General features: G+C 66.1%; 1 protein-coding gene across 1 annotated transcript; it reads right to left on the minus strand.

Moving 5' to 3' along the window:
• Positions 1 to 6,062: 6,062 nt before the first annotated feature.
• FSCN1 (fascin actin-bundling protein 1) lies at positions 6,063 to 13,767 on the minus strand. Its single transcript, XM_079772898.1, has 5 exons — positions 12,809 to 13,767; positions 8,210 to 8,366; positions 8,002 to 8,123; positions 7,644 to 7,811; positions 6,063 to 7,268 (listed from the first exon to the last, which is right to left on the minus strand). Exons 1-5 carry the CDS (start codon positions 13,638 to 13,640, stop codon positions 7,066 to 7,068), a joined length of 1,482 nt encoding a protein of 493 aa, XP_079629024.1. The 5' UTR covers positions 13,641 to 13,767; the 3' UTR covers positions 6,063 to 7,065.
• Between the last annotated feature and the right edge of the window lie 3,748 nt (positions 13,768 to 17,515).

Here is a 17,515-nt window from a genome sequence, read left to right on the forward strand (position 1 = left end):
ACTTCTTTTTATATTTTTATTGATTTCAGAGAGGAAAAGAGAGAAACATCAGTGATGAGAGAGAATCATTGATCGGCTGCCTCTTGCACGCCTCCTACTGGGGATCCAGCCTGAAACCTGGGCATGTGGCCTTGACCGGAATTGAACCCGGGATCCTTCAGTCCACAGGCCGACGCTCTATCCACTGAGCCACACTGGTTAGGGTTCTGTTTTTTGTTGTGAATTAAATTTGTTGTTGTTAATCCTCACCCAAGGATATTTTCCCATTGGTTTTTTTAGAGAGAGTGGGAGAGGGAAAGACAGAAATATCAATGTGAGAGAAACACATTAATTGCCTCCTGCACACGCCCTGAACAGGGCCTGGTCCGGTGAGTGTGGACGAAAGGGGCCTCGTGCTCACCTGACAGCTCAGGGGGGGCCTGCATGGCGGTCTTGAAAGCTCAGAGACCTAAAGGAACCACAAAGGATGGTCTGAAATTAAACTTTAACTAAAAGCAGTTATGGCGGGTAGTTACGTCCTAGGCCGGTATCTTCCCTGACAAGGTCACCTTTGCCTAACTGAGCCTGTCTGTCTTTTTGCATCTGTGATAACATACCCCTGAAATGTCTGGGTAACTTGTAACTTCCCTTTTTCCGGGCGCCAGGACAGAGACCACAGATCCCCCCGTTGTTACTGTTACCATGTTAATTGTTGACTGTCACCCACCTAAGGATGTGTCTATCGTTTTACTTTTATCCAATCCCGGAGGTTTCCTGCTTTGCTTTCTGCCGCCCCTCTAATCTGTCTCCAGTGGATTTCTTGTAACCCACCTGCCCTCCTTTGGTTGCAGTGTATAAAAATAGGTGAAAACCCGCCATTCTCCGGAGCACTAAGCCAATCCGCTGAGGTTCTGCTTCCCAGAAATTGTCGACAGTTTGGCTCAAATCAACTCACAAAAATTCTTCACAGGTTTGAATGTTTTTACGTTAACAAGAGGAGCCTGCAACCAAGGTACGTGCCCTTGACCAGACTCGAACCCAGGACCCTTTGGTCCACAGGCCCAAACCGGCTCGGGGCTGTGAGATTTGTGTGTGTAGACTGGCCGCCAGTTACTCTGCAGTCCCTGCTGCGGGAACGCACAGGCTTCCGAAGGGTGGCCACCCACCCCCTCCACGTGCGCGAGGATCAGAGGGGGGGGGGGGTGTTGATGACGTCAGCGGGTTCCTCCCCTGCGAGGCCTCGCGCTGCCACCAGCCACCATCGCAGGCGAGAGCTGGGCGCTCTGCCCGCGGCCCGGAGGTCCGCCTGCCTCTCCCCTCGGGAACCCCCTCCTGGAGGCGCCTTCACCCCTTCCTTCAGCTGCAGCTGCTTCAGGTCGGGAGCACGTGTGATGTGTGGTGGTAATGCCGTGTCCACCGCACGAGTATCGCTTTTTAGAGACACAATTACCAGTTATAAATGTTTTAAATAGGAAAACCTTGAAACCAGAGAAAAGTATAAAGAAAAAGGAGTGCTTCGCTGGGTAAAGGGGATTACTGATCGTCCTGGCGGGGGCCAAGCGCCACCCGGGAACCAGACGGTAGCGGGTTTGGTTCAAGAGGTGAGCGGCCATTGTTCTCTCTCACATCTCGCCCTCGCCTCAGGTGAGGATTTATTTTTAAAGGAACTACTGATAAGTATTTCTGATAAGTATTTTTTTTTACTGATAACGTCTTAATGCATTTCCTTCCTGTGTGGTTTTGCTGTGATTACACATTAGTTTCACAAACCTGGGAATCAGGTGTGCGGGCCTCCGGTGAGCGGCGCTGCTGAATGCCTCATCGCGGTAGTGAGCTCCCTCCCCTCCCGCCAGTCTCCCGAGCTCCCCTTCCCTTCCTCAGGGGGCGGCCTCCTCCTCATCCTTCCTCAGGGGGGCGGCCTCCTCCCCTTCCCTTCCTCAGGGGGCGGCCTCCTCCTCATCCTTCCTCAGGGGGGCGGCCTCCTCCACTTCCCTTCCTCAGGGGGGCGGCCTCCTCCACACCCTTCCTCAGGGGGCGGCCTCCTCCTCATCCTTCCTCAGGGGGGCGGCCTCCTCCTCATCCTTCCTCAGGGGGGCGGCCTCCTCCACTTCCTTCCTCAGGGGGGCGGCCTCCTCCTCATCCTTCCTCAGGGGGGCGGCCTCCTCCTCATCCTTCCTCAGGGGGGCGGCCTCCTCCACTTCCTTCCTCAGGGGGGCGGCCTCCTCCTCATCCTTCCTCAGGGGGGCGGCCTCCTCCTCATCCTTCCTCAGGGGGGCGGCCTCCTCCACTTCCTTCCTCAGGGGGGCGGCCTCCTCCTCATCCTTCCTCAGGGGGGCGGCCTCCTCCTCATCCTTCCTCAGGGGGGCGGCCTCCTCCACTTCCCTTCCTCAGGGGGGCGGCCTCCTCCACTTCCCTTCCTCAGGGGGGCGGCCTCCTCCTCATCCTTCCTCAGGGGGGCGGCCTCCTCCTCATCCTTCCTCAGGGGGGCGGCCTCCTCCACTTCCCTTCCTCAGGGGGGCGGCCTCCTCCACACCCTTCCTCAGGGGGGCGGCCTCCTCCACTTCCCTTCCTCAGGGGGGCGGCCTCCTCCACTTCCCTTCCTCAGGGGGGCGGCCTCCTCCACTTCCCTTCCTCAGGGGGGCGGCCTCCTCCACTTCCTTCCTCAGGGGCTGGCCTCCTCCGCATCCTTCCTCAGGGGGCGGCCTTCTCCACTTCCTTCCTCAGGGGGGCGGCTTCCTCCTCATCCTTCCTCAGGGGGGCGGCCTCCTCCACATCCTTCTTCAGGGGGCGGCCTCCTCCTCATCCTTCCTCAGGGGGGCGGCCTCCTCCTCATCCTTCTTCAGGGGGCGGCCTCCTCCTCATCCTTCCTCAGGGGGCGGCCTCCTCCTCATCCTTCCTCAGGGGGCGGCCTCCTCCTCATCCTTCCTCAGGGGGGCGGCCTCCTCCTCCACTTCCTTCCTCAGGGGGCGGCCTCCTCCTCATCCTTCCTCAGGGGGGCGGCCTCCTCCGCATCCTTCCTCAGGGGGCGGCCTCCTCCTCCACTTCCTTCCTCAGGGGGCGGCCTCCTCCTCATCCTTCCTCAGGGGGCGGCCTCCTCCTCATCCTTCCTCAGGGGGGCGGCCTCCTCCTCATCCTTCCTCAGGGGGCGGCCTCCTCCACTTCCTTCCTCAGGGGGCGGCCTCCTCCTCATCCTTCCTCAGGGGGGCGGCCTCCTCCGCATCCTTCCTCAGGGGGCGGCCTCCTCCACTTCCTTCCTCAGGGGGGCGGCCTCCTCCACTTCCTTCCTCAGGGGGCGGCCTCCTCCGCATCCTTCCTCAGGGGGCGGCCTCCTCCACTTCCTTCCTCAGGGGGGCGGCCTCCTCCACTTCCTTCCTCAGGGGAGCGGCCTCCTCCACTTCCTTCCTCAGGGGGCGGCCTCCTCCACTTCCTTCCTCAGGGGGCGGCCTCCTCCTCATCCTTCCTCAGGGGAGCGGCCTCCTCCACTTCCTTCCTCAGGGGGCGGCCTCCTCCACTTCCTTCCTCAGGGGAGCGGCCTCCTCCACTTCCTTCCTCAGGGGGCGGCCTCCTCCACTTCCTTCCTCAGGGGAGCGGCCTCCTCCACTTCCTTCCTCAGGGGGCGGCCTCCTCCGCATCCTTCCTCAGGGGGCGGCCTCCTCCACTTCCTTCCTCAGGGGGGCGGCCTCCTCCACTTCCTTCCTCAGGGGGCGGCCTCCTCCGCATCCTTCCTCAGGGGGGCGGCCTCCTCCACTTCCTTCCTCAGGGGGCGGCCTCCTCCGCATCCTTCCTCAGGGGGGCGGCCTCCTCCACTTCCTTCCTCAGGGGGCGGCCTCCTCCACTTCCTTCCTCAGGGGGCGGCCTCCTCCACTTCCTTCCTCAGGGGAGCGGCCTCCTCCACTTCCTTCCTCAGGGGGCGGCCTCCTCCGCATCCTTCCTCAGGGGGCGGCCTCCTCCACTTCCTTCCTCAGGGGGGCGGCCTCCTCCACTTCCTTCCTCAGGGGGCGGCCTCCTCCGCATCCTTCCTCAGGGGGGCGGCCTCCTCCACTTCCTTCCTCAGGGGGCGGCCTCCTCCGCATCCTTCCTCAGGGGGGCGGCCTCCTCCTCATCCTTCCTCAGGGGGGCGGCCTCCTCCACTTCCTTCCTCAGGGGGGCGGCCTCCTCCACTTCCTTCCTCAGGGGGGCGGCCTCCTCCTCCACTTCCTTCCTCAGGGGGGCGGCCTCCTCCACTTCCTTCCTCAGGGGGGTGCAAAGCTGGCCCTGCCCCACGCAGGGCGCAGGGCCCCAGACCCCGTGGACGCACAGCCTGGCGCCTTGCTCTCACGACCCCTGAGGACATGGCCGCGTCTTCCTCCCCATTCGCTCTTCCCTCTCGCTCAGGGTTCAGTGGGAGAACCATGTTCTCTAGTCGCTTCCTCTCCATCAGCACAGAGGAAATCACAGCGGCCTCCCGGGCTGTCAGTGCCGCCCTGAGGTGGCCGGTGAGGATGGAGGGAGAAACGTGCCATTCCCTCCGGCTGGTCCTTAGGACCCTCCCAGGGCCGCTCAGCCCTGAGCACCCCCAGGCCGTGGTCCCTCACCACTGCCCCCTGCGGGCGGCTCCCTGGGGACAGTGCTTGTCCCCTGACCCGCGGGGTGCGTCTGAGCCTGCACCAGGCCCACCGGAACCCTGAGCGCGGAGCCCATGCCCACGCCCTGCGCACACCTGTCCACACGCCTGCACACGCCCCCGAGGGGCACAAGCCTGGGCTGGGCCGGGGAAGGCGCCTTCACCTGGGCCGTGGGTTCCGTCCCTCCTCCTCCCGCAGGTGCGAGCGCCGCCCCCCCCCCCATAAGCCTGAGCCTCCTTCCCCCTGGGGAGCCCACAGCCCCCAGCGCAGGAGCCCATTTCTGCAGAATTGATGTTAGTGGGTACCGGCCTGGGGATGTAGGGGGCCCCTGGGCATCCCAGGACAGGCCACTCCTGCCCCTGGCACCGCAGGATGCACGAGGGCCCGACCGGGGGCCACCCCAAACGAACCCCTTCCAGCCGCCCCCACCCCCAGGTCTGGAACGTGCAGCTGTTCCTTCCACGTCACTGAGCGGCTCCTGGCCTCCAGCCCGGCTTTAACGGGCGGGGGTGGGGGGGGTGGGGGGTGGCCGCCAGGACACCGCTGGAGGCCCAGCATCCCTTTGCAGCCCCCATCTGCTCCTGTCCATCTCCAGGCTCCCCAGGGACCACCAATCACAGCGCAGGCATCTCAGTTTCGTCATCAGCAGCCAATCAGCGCTTCCGCTGACTGCTCCCGCAGCGAGGTGGGAACCAGGCGGCCCCAGGCTGGCGGAGCCCCAAGTGCCCTCCCTCCCCACCCCCCACGCACCACGTCCCTGTCCCTCAATTACCGCCTTACTGGACACGCCCGCGGCAGGCACCCTGCTCCACACGGAAGGTTGTCCTGCGCTGGCCCTCGGCAGGATGGGAACCCAGCACCCCACCAAGGCTGCCCTGGATTAAATGAGGGACAGCAGGGCCAGCCCACAGCCCAGAGCCCTCTGCCAGGAGTCCCCGCTGCTGGCCACGTGGTCCCCCGTGGGCTCAGGACCCAGGTCTCCCCTGGCGGCGGGGAAATGCCGCCTCCCTCCCACCCAGAGCCGGGCCAGGGGTCCTGCTGCGATGGAGGGACCCGCCCTGGCCTGCGAGCTTGGCCATCCAGCCCACCGCTCCCAGGCCCCGTGTGCAGACAGCCCGATGGAAGGGGCCGGAGCCCTGGGAATAGGCCCTCCTGCGCTCTTTAAGGGCCGGGCCCTTCAGGTTCCGGTCAAGGCCACCTGCCTGGCAGGTGTGCTCACCCGTTTGCTGTGGGCTGGGTGGCTACCTCTAACCATGCAGGCGCAGCCCCCGCACAGCCCCCTGCCCGGGCCCCAGGCGGCGGGACACGGAGGAACCACAAAGTGAGCACCTCCCCGCGGCGTGGGGCCCCCGTGCCCGGACAGACCATCCCTCTGCGGGGTCCTCCTGTCCCCGGAGGCATCCTGGCTACTCAGCCCCCCAGCCCTGGGCCCGCCCTCCCGGCTGCTCCCATCCCCACACACACAGGCTGCCTCGGCGCTGGTTTTGCGTTATTTTATTTTGCTCTTTCCAGTCTGAAGCTACTATCATGGGCATTTAGTTATACAAATGACACTTAAAAAAAATAAAAGACCAAGACACCCAGAGTGAGATGCATGGCGGACAGGGGGGTTGGGGGCTGGCAGGGGTGCGGCTGGGAGCCAAGGGTCAGGGCTGGGTGTCTCCTCACAGGAGGGTGACACCCGGTTTTGTCCCACCCCGAGACCCAGAGTCCAGTCAGACAAGGAGCACCAATCCGCCGGCTGGAGGCTCTGGCTGGGCGGGCAGGGGGCGGGGCCAGTGAGCGCCCCGGGCGGTGGAGGCAGGTTCTGGGTTTGGGGGGGTGCCCTCCCTGCCCTCCCACCATGGAGCAGGGGCACCAGGCCTGGAGATGCTGCCGAGCCTTGCCTGCGCCACCTCCAACAATGACATTTCATTAAAAAAAAATACTGATTTGGTCATTTTCTGCTTCCAGTTCGGCCAGGGTGAGGCAGGAGCAGGGTCCCCGGAGCACAGGGGCGCGCAGGGCGGGGCTGCTCCGGGCGGAGGGACAGGTGACGGGCACCAGCTTCAGCCCCGGCCCTGCGCGTTCCTCCTGATGCAGGGCTGGTGCCCGAGGGGCCACCGAAGGGCTTGGGCCAAAGGCCCGGCTGCTGGGAAGTTGGGGGGAACCTCGGCTGGGGGGGCGGGGCAGGAGATTCCAGTTAGACCCCGCCACACCCAGGGCTCTAGCCCCCGCTGCCCTCAGCCACTTTGGGGAAATAAGGCTCAGAGTTGTCTGAGGTCAGAAGAGGTGCCAGCCTCGCCCACAGCAGGGAGGGCGGAGGGTCCCCGGTCCCGCTAAGGGAGTGGCCACGCAGGGCAGCAGGGGGGACACCGTTTTCTCTGGGTTTCCAGTAGGAAAGGCAAGGGGCTCGCCACCCTGGGCGGTGCCACCTGGAGAGGAATTAGCGGGGGGTGGGGGGGGACACGGGGGACGGGCACAGGGATGCGGGGGGCGGGGCCTAGTACTCCCACAGTGTGGCAGGGTCGATGGTCTCCGCACAGGCCTTCAGGACCCCCGCGTGGTCCCCCTTCAGGTAGCGCCCGCCCACCTTGATGGCCACCTTGTTGTAGTCGCAGAACTCAAAGAAGAAGTCGACAGGGCTGTCGCTGCTGCTGGTGACCAGGGAGTCGCTGCCCAGCGTCCAGTACTTGCCTGTGGAGTCTGGGGCGAGGGGCGAGACCCTGTCAGGCCTGTTCTGTTCCCCACCCTGCAATCTCCGCCCCCACCCAAGCCTCCCACCCACCCATCCCGCCGCCCCCCGCCTGGGTTTTGGTCCCATAGCTCGGGGTGTGTCCCCCCCTGCCCATCCTTTCCGGAACCGGGTTCCTCCTGCTCCAGCCAGCCTGGGGTGGGCTGGGAAGTCTCCCTCCAATCCAGAGCCACCAGTGGCCTCGGACATCCGCCCTCTGGGGCTTGGAACGGCCCAAACCGAGTCACAGGGAGGCCAGGCTGAGCCCCAAAGAGCGCCAGGACGGGGGAGACGCTCCTGGGCCCGGACCCTGGGCCCACCCCGCGACCGCCCGCGGGAGAACCTGCCTTTGATGTTGTAGGCGCCGTCGTTGAACTCGAGCTGGAAGACGTCATAGTTGGAGCGGTTGGCGTCCAGGGTGCCCGTGACCTTGCGGCAGCCGATGAAGCCGTGCTCCCCGCGGAACACGATGATGGGGCGGTTGATCAGCTTCATGAGGAAGAGCTCCGTGTCCCCTGGCCCAGGAGGGGAGGGGCGTGAGCTCGCGGGGGTGTGGCTGGGACGCTCGGAGAGCGGGAACCTGGGGTTGCCCTGCATCCAGCCCTGGGGCGAGGCTGGCAGGGGCAGTTTGGGGGACGCCCAGCGCAGGGGGAGTGACCACCGGTGACACCCCGCAGGGAGGCGGGTCTGGGGCCCTCAGGCTACCTGCTGTCTCCACCGAGGCGGCCAGCTGCCCGTTCTTCTTGGCCGTCACGAACTTGCCATTGGACGCGCGCAGTGTGATCCGCCGATCGCGCCACTCGATGTCAAAGTAGCAGCTGGCACTCCTGGGTGAGGCGGGCAGTCAGGGGGAGCCCCGGCCCCCCAGGAAGGGCCGCTGCGAGCGCGGGCAGTGGCTGACCCGGGCACTTACTTGGCGGAGGCGGTGGACTGCACGCCCCCGGCGGCCGTCAGCGTCCAGTACTTGCCCGTGTGGGTGCGGAAGGCGCACTTTTTGGTGTCGCGGTCGATCTCCAGCTGGAAAGTCTCCTGGTCAGTCTCTTCGTCCTGATTGGCCGACAGGTCCATACCTGCGGGGAGAGCCTCCAGCTGGTACCCACGCCTGCCCTCCTACCCCCACGCCGGGGGCAGAGCAAGGACAGCGTCGGCCGGACAGCGCCAGCCAGGAGCAAGCCGGCTGCAGCCTGTCCATGTCACCTCCTCTGATGACAGAACCGACACCTTCCCGCAAACCAATCCCGGAGCCGATTGGGACCGTCACGTGGCCCTCGATGAGATTCGGAGGATTAATCATTGTTCATCGTGGTGGTTACGTAAGGGCCTCATTTTACAAACGTTTCGAGATGAAATGCCCTCGTGCCAGGGATTTGCTTTAAAAACAACCAAAAGCCATGACGACGCAGACAGAGGACAGAGGACAGATGGACAGAGGACAGAGGGAGAAGGCAGCAGAGCCCCTCCTGGGGGGCCAGGGGCATGGCCACGCCCTCCTCCCACCTCCGAGAGCCAGAGCGAAACCTGAGGCTGATTCTCAGGACCTGCAGGAAGCTCGCACCCGGTCAACACGCAGCCACACACCTTCCCGGCACCCGCAGCACCGGACCCTGGCTTCCCTGCGGACACCCAAGCCCCTGCACGTCTCGACTTGCGTGTGAGCTGCCTCGTTCTGCATTTGTCCCAACAGAACAAATTCACATCCCCAGGCGCCCTGGGTTCCGAGAACCGCAGCCATCGGAGTCTGCTCAGGGCTCAGGGCGTTACCTTTTGGGCCTTGATGCCTTTAGAAGGCGGGACCATGCTGATGGGTGACAGGTGTCTCTTCAGCTGAGGATCCTGGGTCTGAGCACACCCTCCGGGGACCCACCCTTAGCTCCCCAGCCGCCACTCCGAGGGCCTGAAAGGTGCCCCCCTTCTTAACCCGATGACAGGTCCCCACACAGCACCAATGGGTGGGGACCTTCACCCCCACTTCACAAAGAGGGAGACTGAGGCAGGGAGGTAGTGTCCTTGACCAAGGTCACCCAGAGAGAAAGTACTGGGCCCTGGCGGCTCCGGCCGCGCCTTCTGCCCTCTGCTCTATGGACGGGGGTGTGGGCACACGTGGGCTCGGACCACGGAATCGCCACGCATCCTCCTTCCCAGAGGAACAAAGGGAGCTCGGCGCACAGCCCACGCCCAGGGCCACGCCCGCCGCCTGCTCCCCACTCACACCCACAGCCCGGTGCCCAAGCCTGAGAAGAAGGCCCAGGCCCGCCAGCGAGGGCCCCAGAGTGGGGGCCAGGCAGGTGCCTTGGGGAACACCTTCCCCTCCATTCTGCCGGAGGTTGGGAGGGTTTGGGGCCTGGTGCCACGTAGACAACAGGAAGGGGTGGGGAGGGGGGGCGATCGCCCCCCTGCGATCCAGCACGGCCCCTCCTGCTCCAAGGCCAGGCCCAGACAAGGAAGGCCCCTCTTGGCCTTGCAGTCTCTAATTGGAGCTGGGTTACTATGGAAACAGGGTTTTCTTTGGGATTTTTCTTTACATCAACAGCTGCACAGAAAACCTGAGTCATAGGCCACAGGAGCCCGAGGGAGGCAGGGTACGGGGGCTCCATGGAGCCCATGGTCACACCCACCCCTCCCTCCAGAGCCCCACAGACAACTGGATCCCCCGCCCCCGCCCTGCCTGACACCACCCTGGTCCCCACCCCCACCCCCTTCAGCCTCAGCAGTTCCCAAACCCCCAGGGAACTCCCCCAACCCTCACTCAGTTTAGGGGAGGGGTTTGGAAGCATCCTGGCCCCGTCCCCCTCCCCTCCCCTCCCCTTCTCTTTCCAGTCACTCGTGCCAATACCTGAGCACTCCCAATGCCTCCTCCACCCTGGCTAAGCCATTCCCTGGGCCTGACGTGCCCCACCTCGTGAGAACTCTTCTACATCCTGCAAAGCCCAGCCGGACCAGCCCTCCTCAGCCAGTCGGCCAGCCTCGCCTCTGCGTGGCTGGACTGGGCACTTCCTTAGCGCGGCGTCCCCGGCGCAAGGAGGCTGCGGGACCAGCTGGGAAATGAGGCACTGCCCGGGGTTGGGCTGGAGCCGGGGCAGGTGAGGTTCCCAAGGAGCAGTGCCCTCACCATCCTCCCCCCTGCCCACGCCATGTCCTCACCTGTGAGCACAGCCACACCACCTCCCGGGCCCTGGGACAGCCACGTGCCACGCACATCGGCTCTCGGCACCAGGCCCCACTCCCTGGTGGCAAACGCTGCCCCGGACTGTGGCCCCGATGGCCTCCCCAAGAGATAAAGGCTGGCTGAGAATGTGCACGGGGCAGCCTGGAGCCAGCCCTACAGACGGGGAAACTGAGGAAGGAGAGCAGGCTGCAGCTTCGGTGGGAGCACCCCACCCCCACCAGGCAGCCGCAGGCCTGCGGGATGATTCACATCCCTCAGCCACCAGCCCGGATCCTCCTCCTTCCTGCTGCCTCTCCCGTGTGCTGGGCGCTGCCTCCTTGCCACGCAGGCCTGTCCAAAATGGCCTCTGCAGACACCCCCACGCCCCCGATGCCAACGCTGGGTCCTTCGGTCCTCCCCACCCCACCAAAGACCCAGGGTCAGCTCCCGGGAGCCGACAGAGCCCCAAAGCCCCCTCCCCTAGTTCCATGTTCCCCTAAACTCACAGATGAGCCAACACACCTCTCTAGCCCAAGTTCCGGTTGCTTCTGCCCCATCAGCCTGAATCACATCATGACACCCCAGCGAGCTTCACTGGAGGAGCAGGGATGTGTCCAGTTGGGCCAGCGGCTGCTCCGAGCTCATTCAGGGCTTTCGGCTTCCCTGCCCCGGGGCCTTTGCACAGGCTCTGCTGCAACACCCGCCACATGAGCTACCTTCCACGCGGCTTCAGCGCCGGCCTCAGAAAGCCGGGGCGCCTTGCTCCGTGGTCGTCCCCCCCCCCCCCCCCCCCCCGCGCAATATAATCTGGAGTCCTGATTTACTTCCTGGACCCCAGGCCTCTGCCTGACCTCAGGGATGCTGGTCTCGTCCCAGGGAGAGCATCCTCCCCAGGGAACCGTCCAGAACATGCCCACTGGCTCACCACTCAGGCCTCAGCGTCTCACGTGTCAGGGGCTCATTGTCTGCAGAACAAGTGGGGAGCCCAGCCACACCCAGGGCAGTGTGAGGGCAGACAGGGGGAGCACGTGTGCCCCAGAGGCAGCGAGGCAGCAGGGGGTCCGGGGTCAGAAAGACCCAGCTCTGCAGCTGCTTCCAGCTGTGACTGGGCCTAACCCCACCCCCTAGGGGGGAGGGCAGGAGGGGCCCCGAGGAAGGCAGCCCCGCGGAGGGGGCACGGGCTGGGCTCCACCCAGCTACCTCCAGGGGCTGGGGGCCAACCTCCCGTCCGGGGGAGCAAGACCCCTCGGGTCCCTCCTGTGCGGCCTCTGCTGCCAGGAACCAACTGCCTCCTTCCCGAAGGGGCAGGGCCGCCAGGAGGAAGGGGGGTCTGAGGAGGGAAAGAGGGGGCTCACTGCCGGTGAGGAACGGCCAGGTCGGCGGGAGGCCCGGGGGGGAGCAGCGAACTGCAGCCAGTGGTTGCAGGCCGGGGGCTCGGGTGGGCTCACTCGGGGGGCGGGGGGGGACTTCCAGAGGGACCCCGCGCTGAGCTGCCCTCGGACGACCACGGAGCAAGGCGCCCCGGCCCGGGGAAGCCCAGGGCGCAGGGCGGGGTGCCTGGCGGGAGGAGGGAGGCTCCCGTCCCCGGCACTGAGTCCCGCGGGGTTTGGGGGGGAAGTCCTCCGCAGGGGGGACCCGCAGAACACGGCCTCCCCTCCCCCGCCGGCGCATCTGGTTTTCCCATCCGCAGAGGCCGCGCAGGACAAAGGGGGCGAGGGAGGTCCCTGCCGAGGAGCCGCCCCTGCTCACAAAGGCCGCGGCCCCGAGCGAGGGCAGGCGCGGGAGGGGGGGCGGGGGGAGGGCAGGCCCCGGGGCCTCTCGCCAGCGGAGGCCGACCCCTCCCGACGGCGGAGGTGGAGAAAGGCCGGGAGGGCGGGAGGCGGAGCGCACCCCGCGGAGATCAAAGCCTTCCCGCCCGCCCGCGACGGGCGGCCCTAGGGGTCGGGGGCGCTGCAGGGCGTGTGACGACCCTCGCCTCCGCCCTCGAGGCTCAAGGTCCGCTGACCGGGGAGGGGGTCGAGGGAATGGGCGAGGGGTGTCCCCTCCCCAAGGCTGGGCCCGCCGACCCGAGGGATCCGCGCGCGTGGGGAGAGCCCTGATTGGGCCGGGGGGTCGGAGAAGCAGGGCGGCGCCAGCGAGGGGCCGGGGTGGGGGTGGGGGGGTGCGGCGGCGCCCGAAGCTGGGCAAAGCCCCGCCCCCCCCTCCTCCGGGCCGGAGCGCGGGTCCCGGGGCGGCCTGGGCGCCGGGCAGGGGCGCACCGGGCAGCGCTCGGAATCGCAGCGGCGCCGCCGGCGAGAAAGGGCGGGAGGCCCGGGGCGGGGTGCGCTTTGTGCAAGGACGGGGAGGCGGGGCGGCGTCCCCACTCACCCTGCCGCGTGGACACGTTCCTCTCGTTGGCGGCCTGCAGCACGACCTGGGCGCAGCTCTGCTCCAGGGCGAAGAGCTCGTCCTTGCCCACCTTGGTGGCCTTGCCCGCCTTGAGCGTGCCGCTGGGCCCCGACGGCGCCAGGTAGCGGCCCTCGCAGTCGCGGAAGGCCACCTTCCCCGAGCGGAACTCGAGCGTGTAGCCCGTGGCGGGCTCGGGGCGCGCCACCAGGCGCCCGTCGTGGCGCAGGAAGCGGTGGTCGGCCGTCTGCACGCTGTAGCGCTGGTCCTGGAAGGCCAGCGTGATGAGCGAGTCGACGCCCCAGGGCACGTCGCGGTCCACGGCGATCTCGTCCGCCGGCCGCGCGCTCAGGTGCGCGTAGCGCTTGCGGGTCAGGCTGTAGATGTTGACCTGCGGGTGCATGGCGATGTGCACGCTCCACTTCTCGGCCGGCGACACGGTCTGCGCGAAGCACGACAGGCGGTCCTCGGTGCCGCCGAAGTAGCGCCGGTGCGCCTCGGACTGCAGCGACCAGCGGCCGTCGTCGTGCGCCACGATCAGGAAGCGGCAGTCGGCGCCCGGCGCCTCGCGCTCGCAGGTCACGTTGCCGTCCTTGTCCGCCGCCAGGTAGCGGCCCAGGTGGCTGCGCAGGCACACGGCCGCGCTGCCCGCCTCGTCGGGCGGCTGCTCCAGCGTCCAGATCTGCTTCTTCTTCAGGCTGCTGGCCGACGCGTTCACCTTGAAGCCGAACGCCTCGGCCGTCAGGTACTTGTTGCCGCAGTTGATGAGGCCGAACTGGATCTGCACCGCCTCGGCCGTGCCGTTGGCGGTCATGGTGGCGGCGGGCGGCGGGCCCCGGCGCGGCCCGGGAGGTCGGTGGCGGGTCCCCGCGGCAGCGCCCGGCTCCTTTGTTCCCCGACCGCGGTCCCGCGCGCCCCGCCGCAGCGCTCCACAAAGCCGGCCCCGCGCCCCGGCCCCTTTATAGGCCGGTGACGTCACGCCGCAAGCCCCGCCCCCTCTGCGGGGCTCGGCGTGGGAGGGGGCTCGCGGGCGAGGGAGCTGCGCTGCGGCGCGGGGGCCCCAGGGGCGCGGGTGGCGGCTCGGCTCGCAGCGGCCCCTCCTCCTGCACCGCGGGCCTCGGCAGCCCCCACCTGGGCCGCCGTCCTCACCCCCAGTGCCCGGGCCCCCGCTCAGAGCCCGACCCCTCGGAGGCCCCGGCCCCCAGCCCCGCGGGGAGGAAGCGCGAGCCGGGGGAGGTTGCGGCGGAGACGCTGTAACGGCGGGGCGGTCCGGAGGCCGCCCGGAGGAGGTGGCTTAGAGCTGAGCCTTGACGGAGCCGCCAGAAGCCCCCGCAAGGGCCTGTGGGTCGTGGGGTGGAGGGCGGGCAGGCCAGGGGCTGGGCGGGCTCTGCAGACCCCCACTCACCCAGCCCGGGCCTCGCAGGCAGGCCCTCCCGCGGAGGGGCCAGGGTGGGGGGTTGTGCGGTAGCGGAGGGACCAAGGTGGGGGTCCCCTGAGGCCTCGCTCCCGGGACACGGCCTTGAAGACCAACTCCCCGTGGCCCGGGCACCACCCGGCCCGGCTGCCCCAGTCGGTCTCCGGTCCCCGGGCAGTGGCCAGCGGAGCCGCGGGTTGTGGCCTCCGGGGCAGTGGGTGAGCAGTGAGCCCTCTTACTGGGCAGGGCGGGGAGGTCTGAGCCCAGGTCCGGCCTCTAGGGCCGGTGTGCCTTCCACTTTACACCCGACACCCCAGGGTCAGAGGACGCCGAGCCAGCACAGGGAGGGGCGACACCCGCATCCTTCAGGACCCCAACTCCCCACCCTCCAAAGGGGGCTCCCTGCGGCGGAATCCCCTGTCTAGGATCGCTTCCCCTTCCCGAGCCTCTCCGAAGGGCAAGGCCTTCGCCGGGACATTCCCCGCATGCCAGGCAGGCCCCTGGAATGCCAGCGCGACCGCAGGCTGCCCACGGGCTGCCCACGAGGTCTCCGGGCGAGAGCAGGGGGCACAGCTGGTCCTCTGAGCCTGTGCCTCCCTCCAGGGTGTTTTCTCCTGCAGGGGAAGGAGGCGTGACCTTCTCACCTTGGTGGGTTTATTGGCAGGGCGTTGGGGGGGCCAGGTGGGCACACCCATAGCATCCCTCCCACAAAGCACACCCTCTGGAGTGCTGGGAAGCACGGTGCTCGTTTTGAGGTCACCCACCAGGCTTGAAACTCAGGATCTCCCTGGCTGTGTGACTTTGGCAAGTTACTTAACCTCTCTGAGCCTCCGTTTCTCCTTTTGTAGAAGAGATATAAATCCCCCACTCAGGTGGTCAGAGCATCCCTGAGGCCTCTCAGACGCGGTCTCTGACCTCTCTCAGGACCCAGGAAGACCTGTGTCTAGTTAGGGAGACCCCGAACATCTGGCCGCTGCCAGACTCAGAGGTGAGGGGGCTGAATAAGAGCAGGCATTTAGGGACGGCTGTGGGGTGCCAGGCTGGGTGTTGGCGGCATGGCTGGAGAATGCCGCGAGCCAGATTGTTTCCAAATAGACAATACGGAGTTCAGAGACCCAGGAATGTGAAAAGGCCTTCATTCCCCTCCCCATCCCCACCACCGCCTCGGGACCTGCTGTTACACTTGTGTTTTCCTTTCTTTACGCAAACGCAAGCAAACGTGGCTCTATTTCTTATTCTTATTTTTCTTCTCTCCATTTGACACAGTACTTTCAACCTGCCTTTATTATCTCATGTGTCTTAGAGTTTTTCAGCACGGAAGCGGCTTCCTTGTTCTTTTTCACAGCTGCATAGTATTCCGCTGCCTGGCGCACCAGGTTTATCTGACTGCCCCACGTGCATGGACACTGGGGTTGCTGCTGTTGATGTCCTGCCTTGGCCAGCGCGCGCGCACACACACACATGCACACACACGCACACACACGCACACACACACCAACAGTGAAACCCTCAACCACAAACCAACGCTTTCTGTGCTTCTCTTTGCCCAGCCGTGGCCCACACACCACGGAAAACATTGAAGTGTCCAGTCCTGGCTTGAAGGCCTCTGGTGATGGGAGCTCACTGTTCTTTGTTCGTGGCAATTATGTCCCAAGGCCACCGGACTCGGCTCCCATCCTTGGCTTTTGTGCCAGGGTCACCTGGAGATTTCATGTCGGACAGCCCTGCTCACCGGTGGTGGGCACGGAATTCTCCGAGGCGGCCCAGCTGGAGAGAGGGGGGCTCCGTCTCCACGGCTCAGGAAATTGGGCTCCGAGCTGGCTCATCAGCCCTTCCCAGTGGCCTCATTTCCCTCCCAGACCAGCAGCAGGCTGCCCAGCGGCCAGCCCGGAGCAGCTCGGGCCTGGCCCCGCCGTGCCCTGGTTCCAGGGCGGCTCAGGTGGTGCCCGGCTCCTGTGGGGCCAGGAACAATAGCGTCCGTGTTCCCTCCTCCCCAGAGGGACCCGAGGCGGGGCCTGCAGACAGGGCCGTGTGACCTCGCCGGACACGGAAGTGTCCAGTGTCACGGAGACTCGGAAGGCCGAGGAGGGAGCCGGGTGATGCAGAACAGGCAGTGTTTCCTGATTGATTGATTGATTGATTGACAGCCACACAGCGATATTGATAGGCACTGAGATAGAGAAAGGCATCGCTCTGATTCAGAAGATTTTTGTTTTGTTTCTTCGGTTTTGGCTTCGGTGTTTCTGCTGTGCATCTTGCTCCCATGCCTCGGCAATTTGTCCCAGGGAGCCCCCTGTCACCGTGGCGACTTCCGCCCCATCCCTTCCGCCCCATTCTCGTGGCCTGTGGATTCCTGCTGTGTTTCCGGCCTGATCCTGGGGCGAGGGCTGCCTGCCCAGAGCGGGGCCTTCTCGCCTGGGTCCCTCCTTGCAGGAACCTCCCCAAGCCCTCCTCTCCCAGCCCCAGAGACCCGGGTCTGAGAGTGGGACCCCCAGCTCTGAGGTCCCTCCCACTCGCCCTCAGGGAGTGAGAGTCTGTCCGGTGGGGGCGGCCGGGCGAACTCCCTGGCGATCGGGAGAATGCAGGCACTGTGCGGGGGCTGCATCTACCTGCGCTCCCCACAAACCTCCGTGACCCCGGTCCACAGCTCAGGAGACGGAGAGGAGAAGAAACAGGAGGAAGCAGATGGCGCGCCTGGGGCTGGGCGAGGGGAGCCCTGCCTGGTGGGGGGCTCCGTCGGGGAGGACTGTTAGGGTAGATGTGACCGCACAGCGCTGCGAAGGTGCGAAGCGCTACAGAACGTGCACTGGCAAACCGTTCACTTAGTTATGTGAGTTTCTCCGTCACTAAAAACTCGGTCTCTCTCGGAGGAAAGAAAAAGGAACCCGCCTGCCTTCCGCGCTGGGAGGGATGGAAGCGGGGCTTGCACGCCGGCCTCCAGCTGCCGTCTGCGTGCTCGCAGCCACCAGACGTGGCTGCCCCCTCCCCGGGGGCCTTCCTGAGGCTCCGGCCGGGGTGTCCCCACACCTGCTCCTCCTTCCTGGGCGCCCCTCACACCAGCGCTGAGGCTCACGCTGGCTCTGCCTCTCAGCGCCCCCCGAGATGCCGGCACCCTCGCCCACACCTGCCCGAACCGTCTCCTCGCTGGGTCGTCCAGACGCCGGGGCTTGGGGCCCCCCAGGTGGCGTGGGCCCATCGCAGCCTCTGTCCCTGAAAGCGGGGTGACGTCGTCCTGGCAGCCTCTTGCCAGCATCCCTTAGAGGCGTGTGGCGGAG

The sequence above is a fragment of the Cnephaeus nilssonii genome, assembly GCF_951640355.1.
Source record: "Cnephaeus nilssonii genome assembly, chromosome: 5".
Classification (NCBI taxonomy): Eukaryota; Metazoa; Chordata; class Mammalia; order Chiroptera; family Vespertilionidae; genus Cnephaeus; species Cnephaeus nilssonii.

Excerpts from the sequence above, each read along its gene's own strand:
- FSCN1 (XM_079772898.1), bottom strand. The coding sequence starts at position 13,640 with ATGACCGCCAACGGCACGGCCGAGGCGGTGCAGATCCAGTTCGGCCTC. Across the intron at positions 8,124-8,209 it reads CAGTCCACCGCCTCCGCCAA|GAGTGCCAGCTGCTACTTTG; the intron begins GTAAGTGCCCGG and ends CGCCTCACCCAG. Across the intron at positions 7,812-8,001 it reads CGCCTCGGTGGAGACAGCAG|GGGACACGGAGCTCTTCCTC; the intron begins GTAGCCTGAGGG and ends CTCCTGGGCCAG.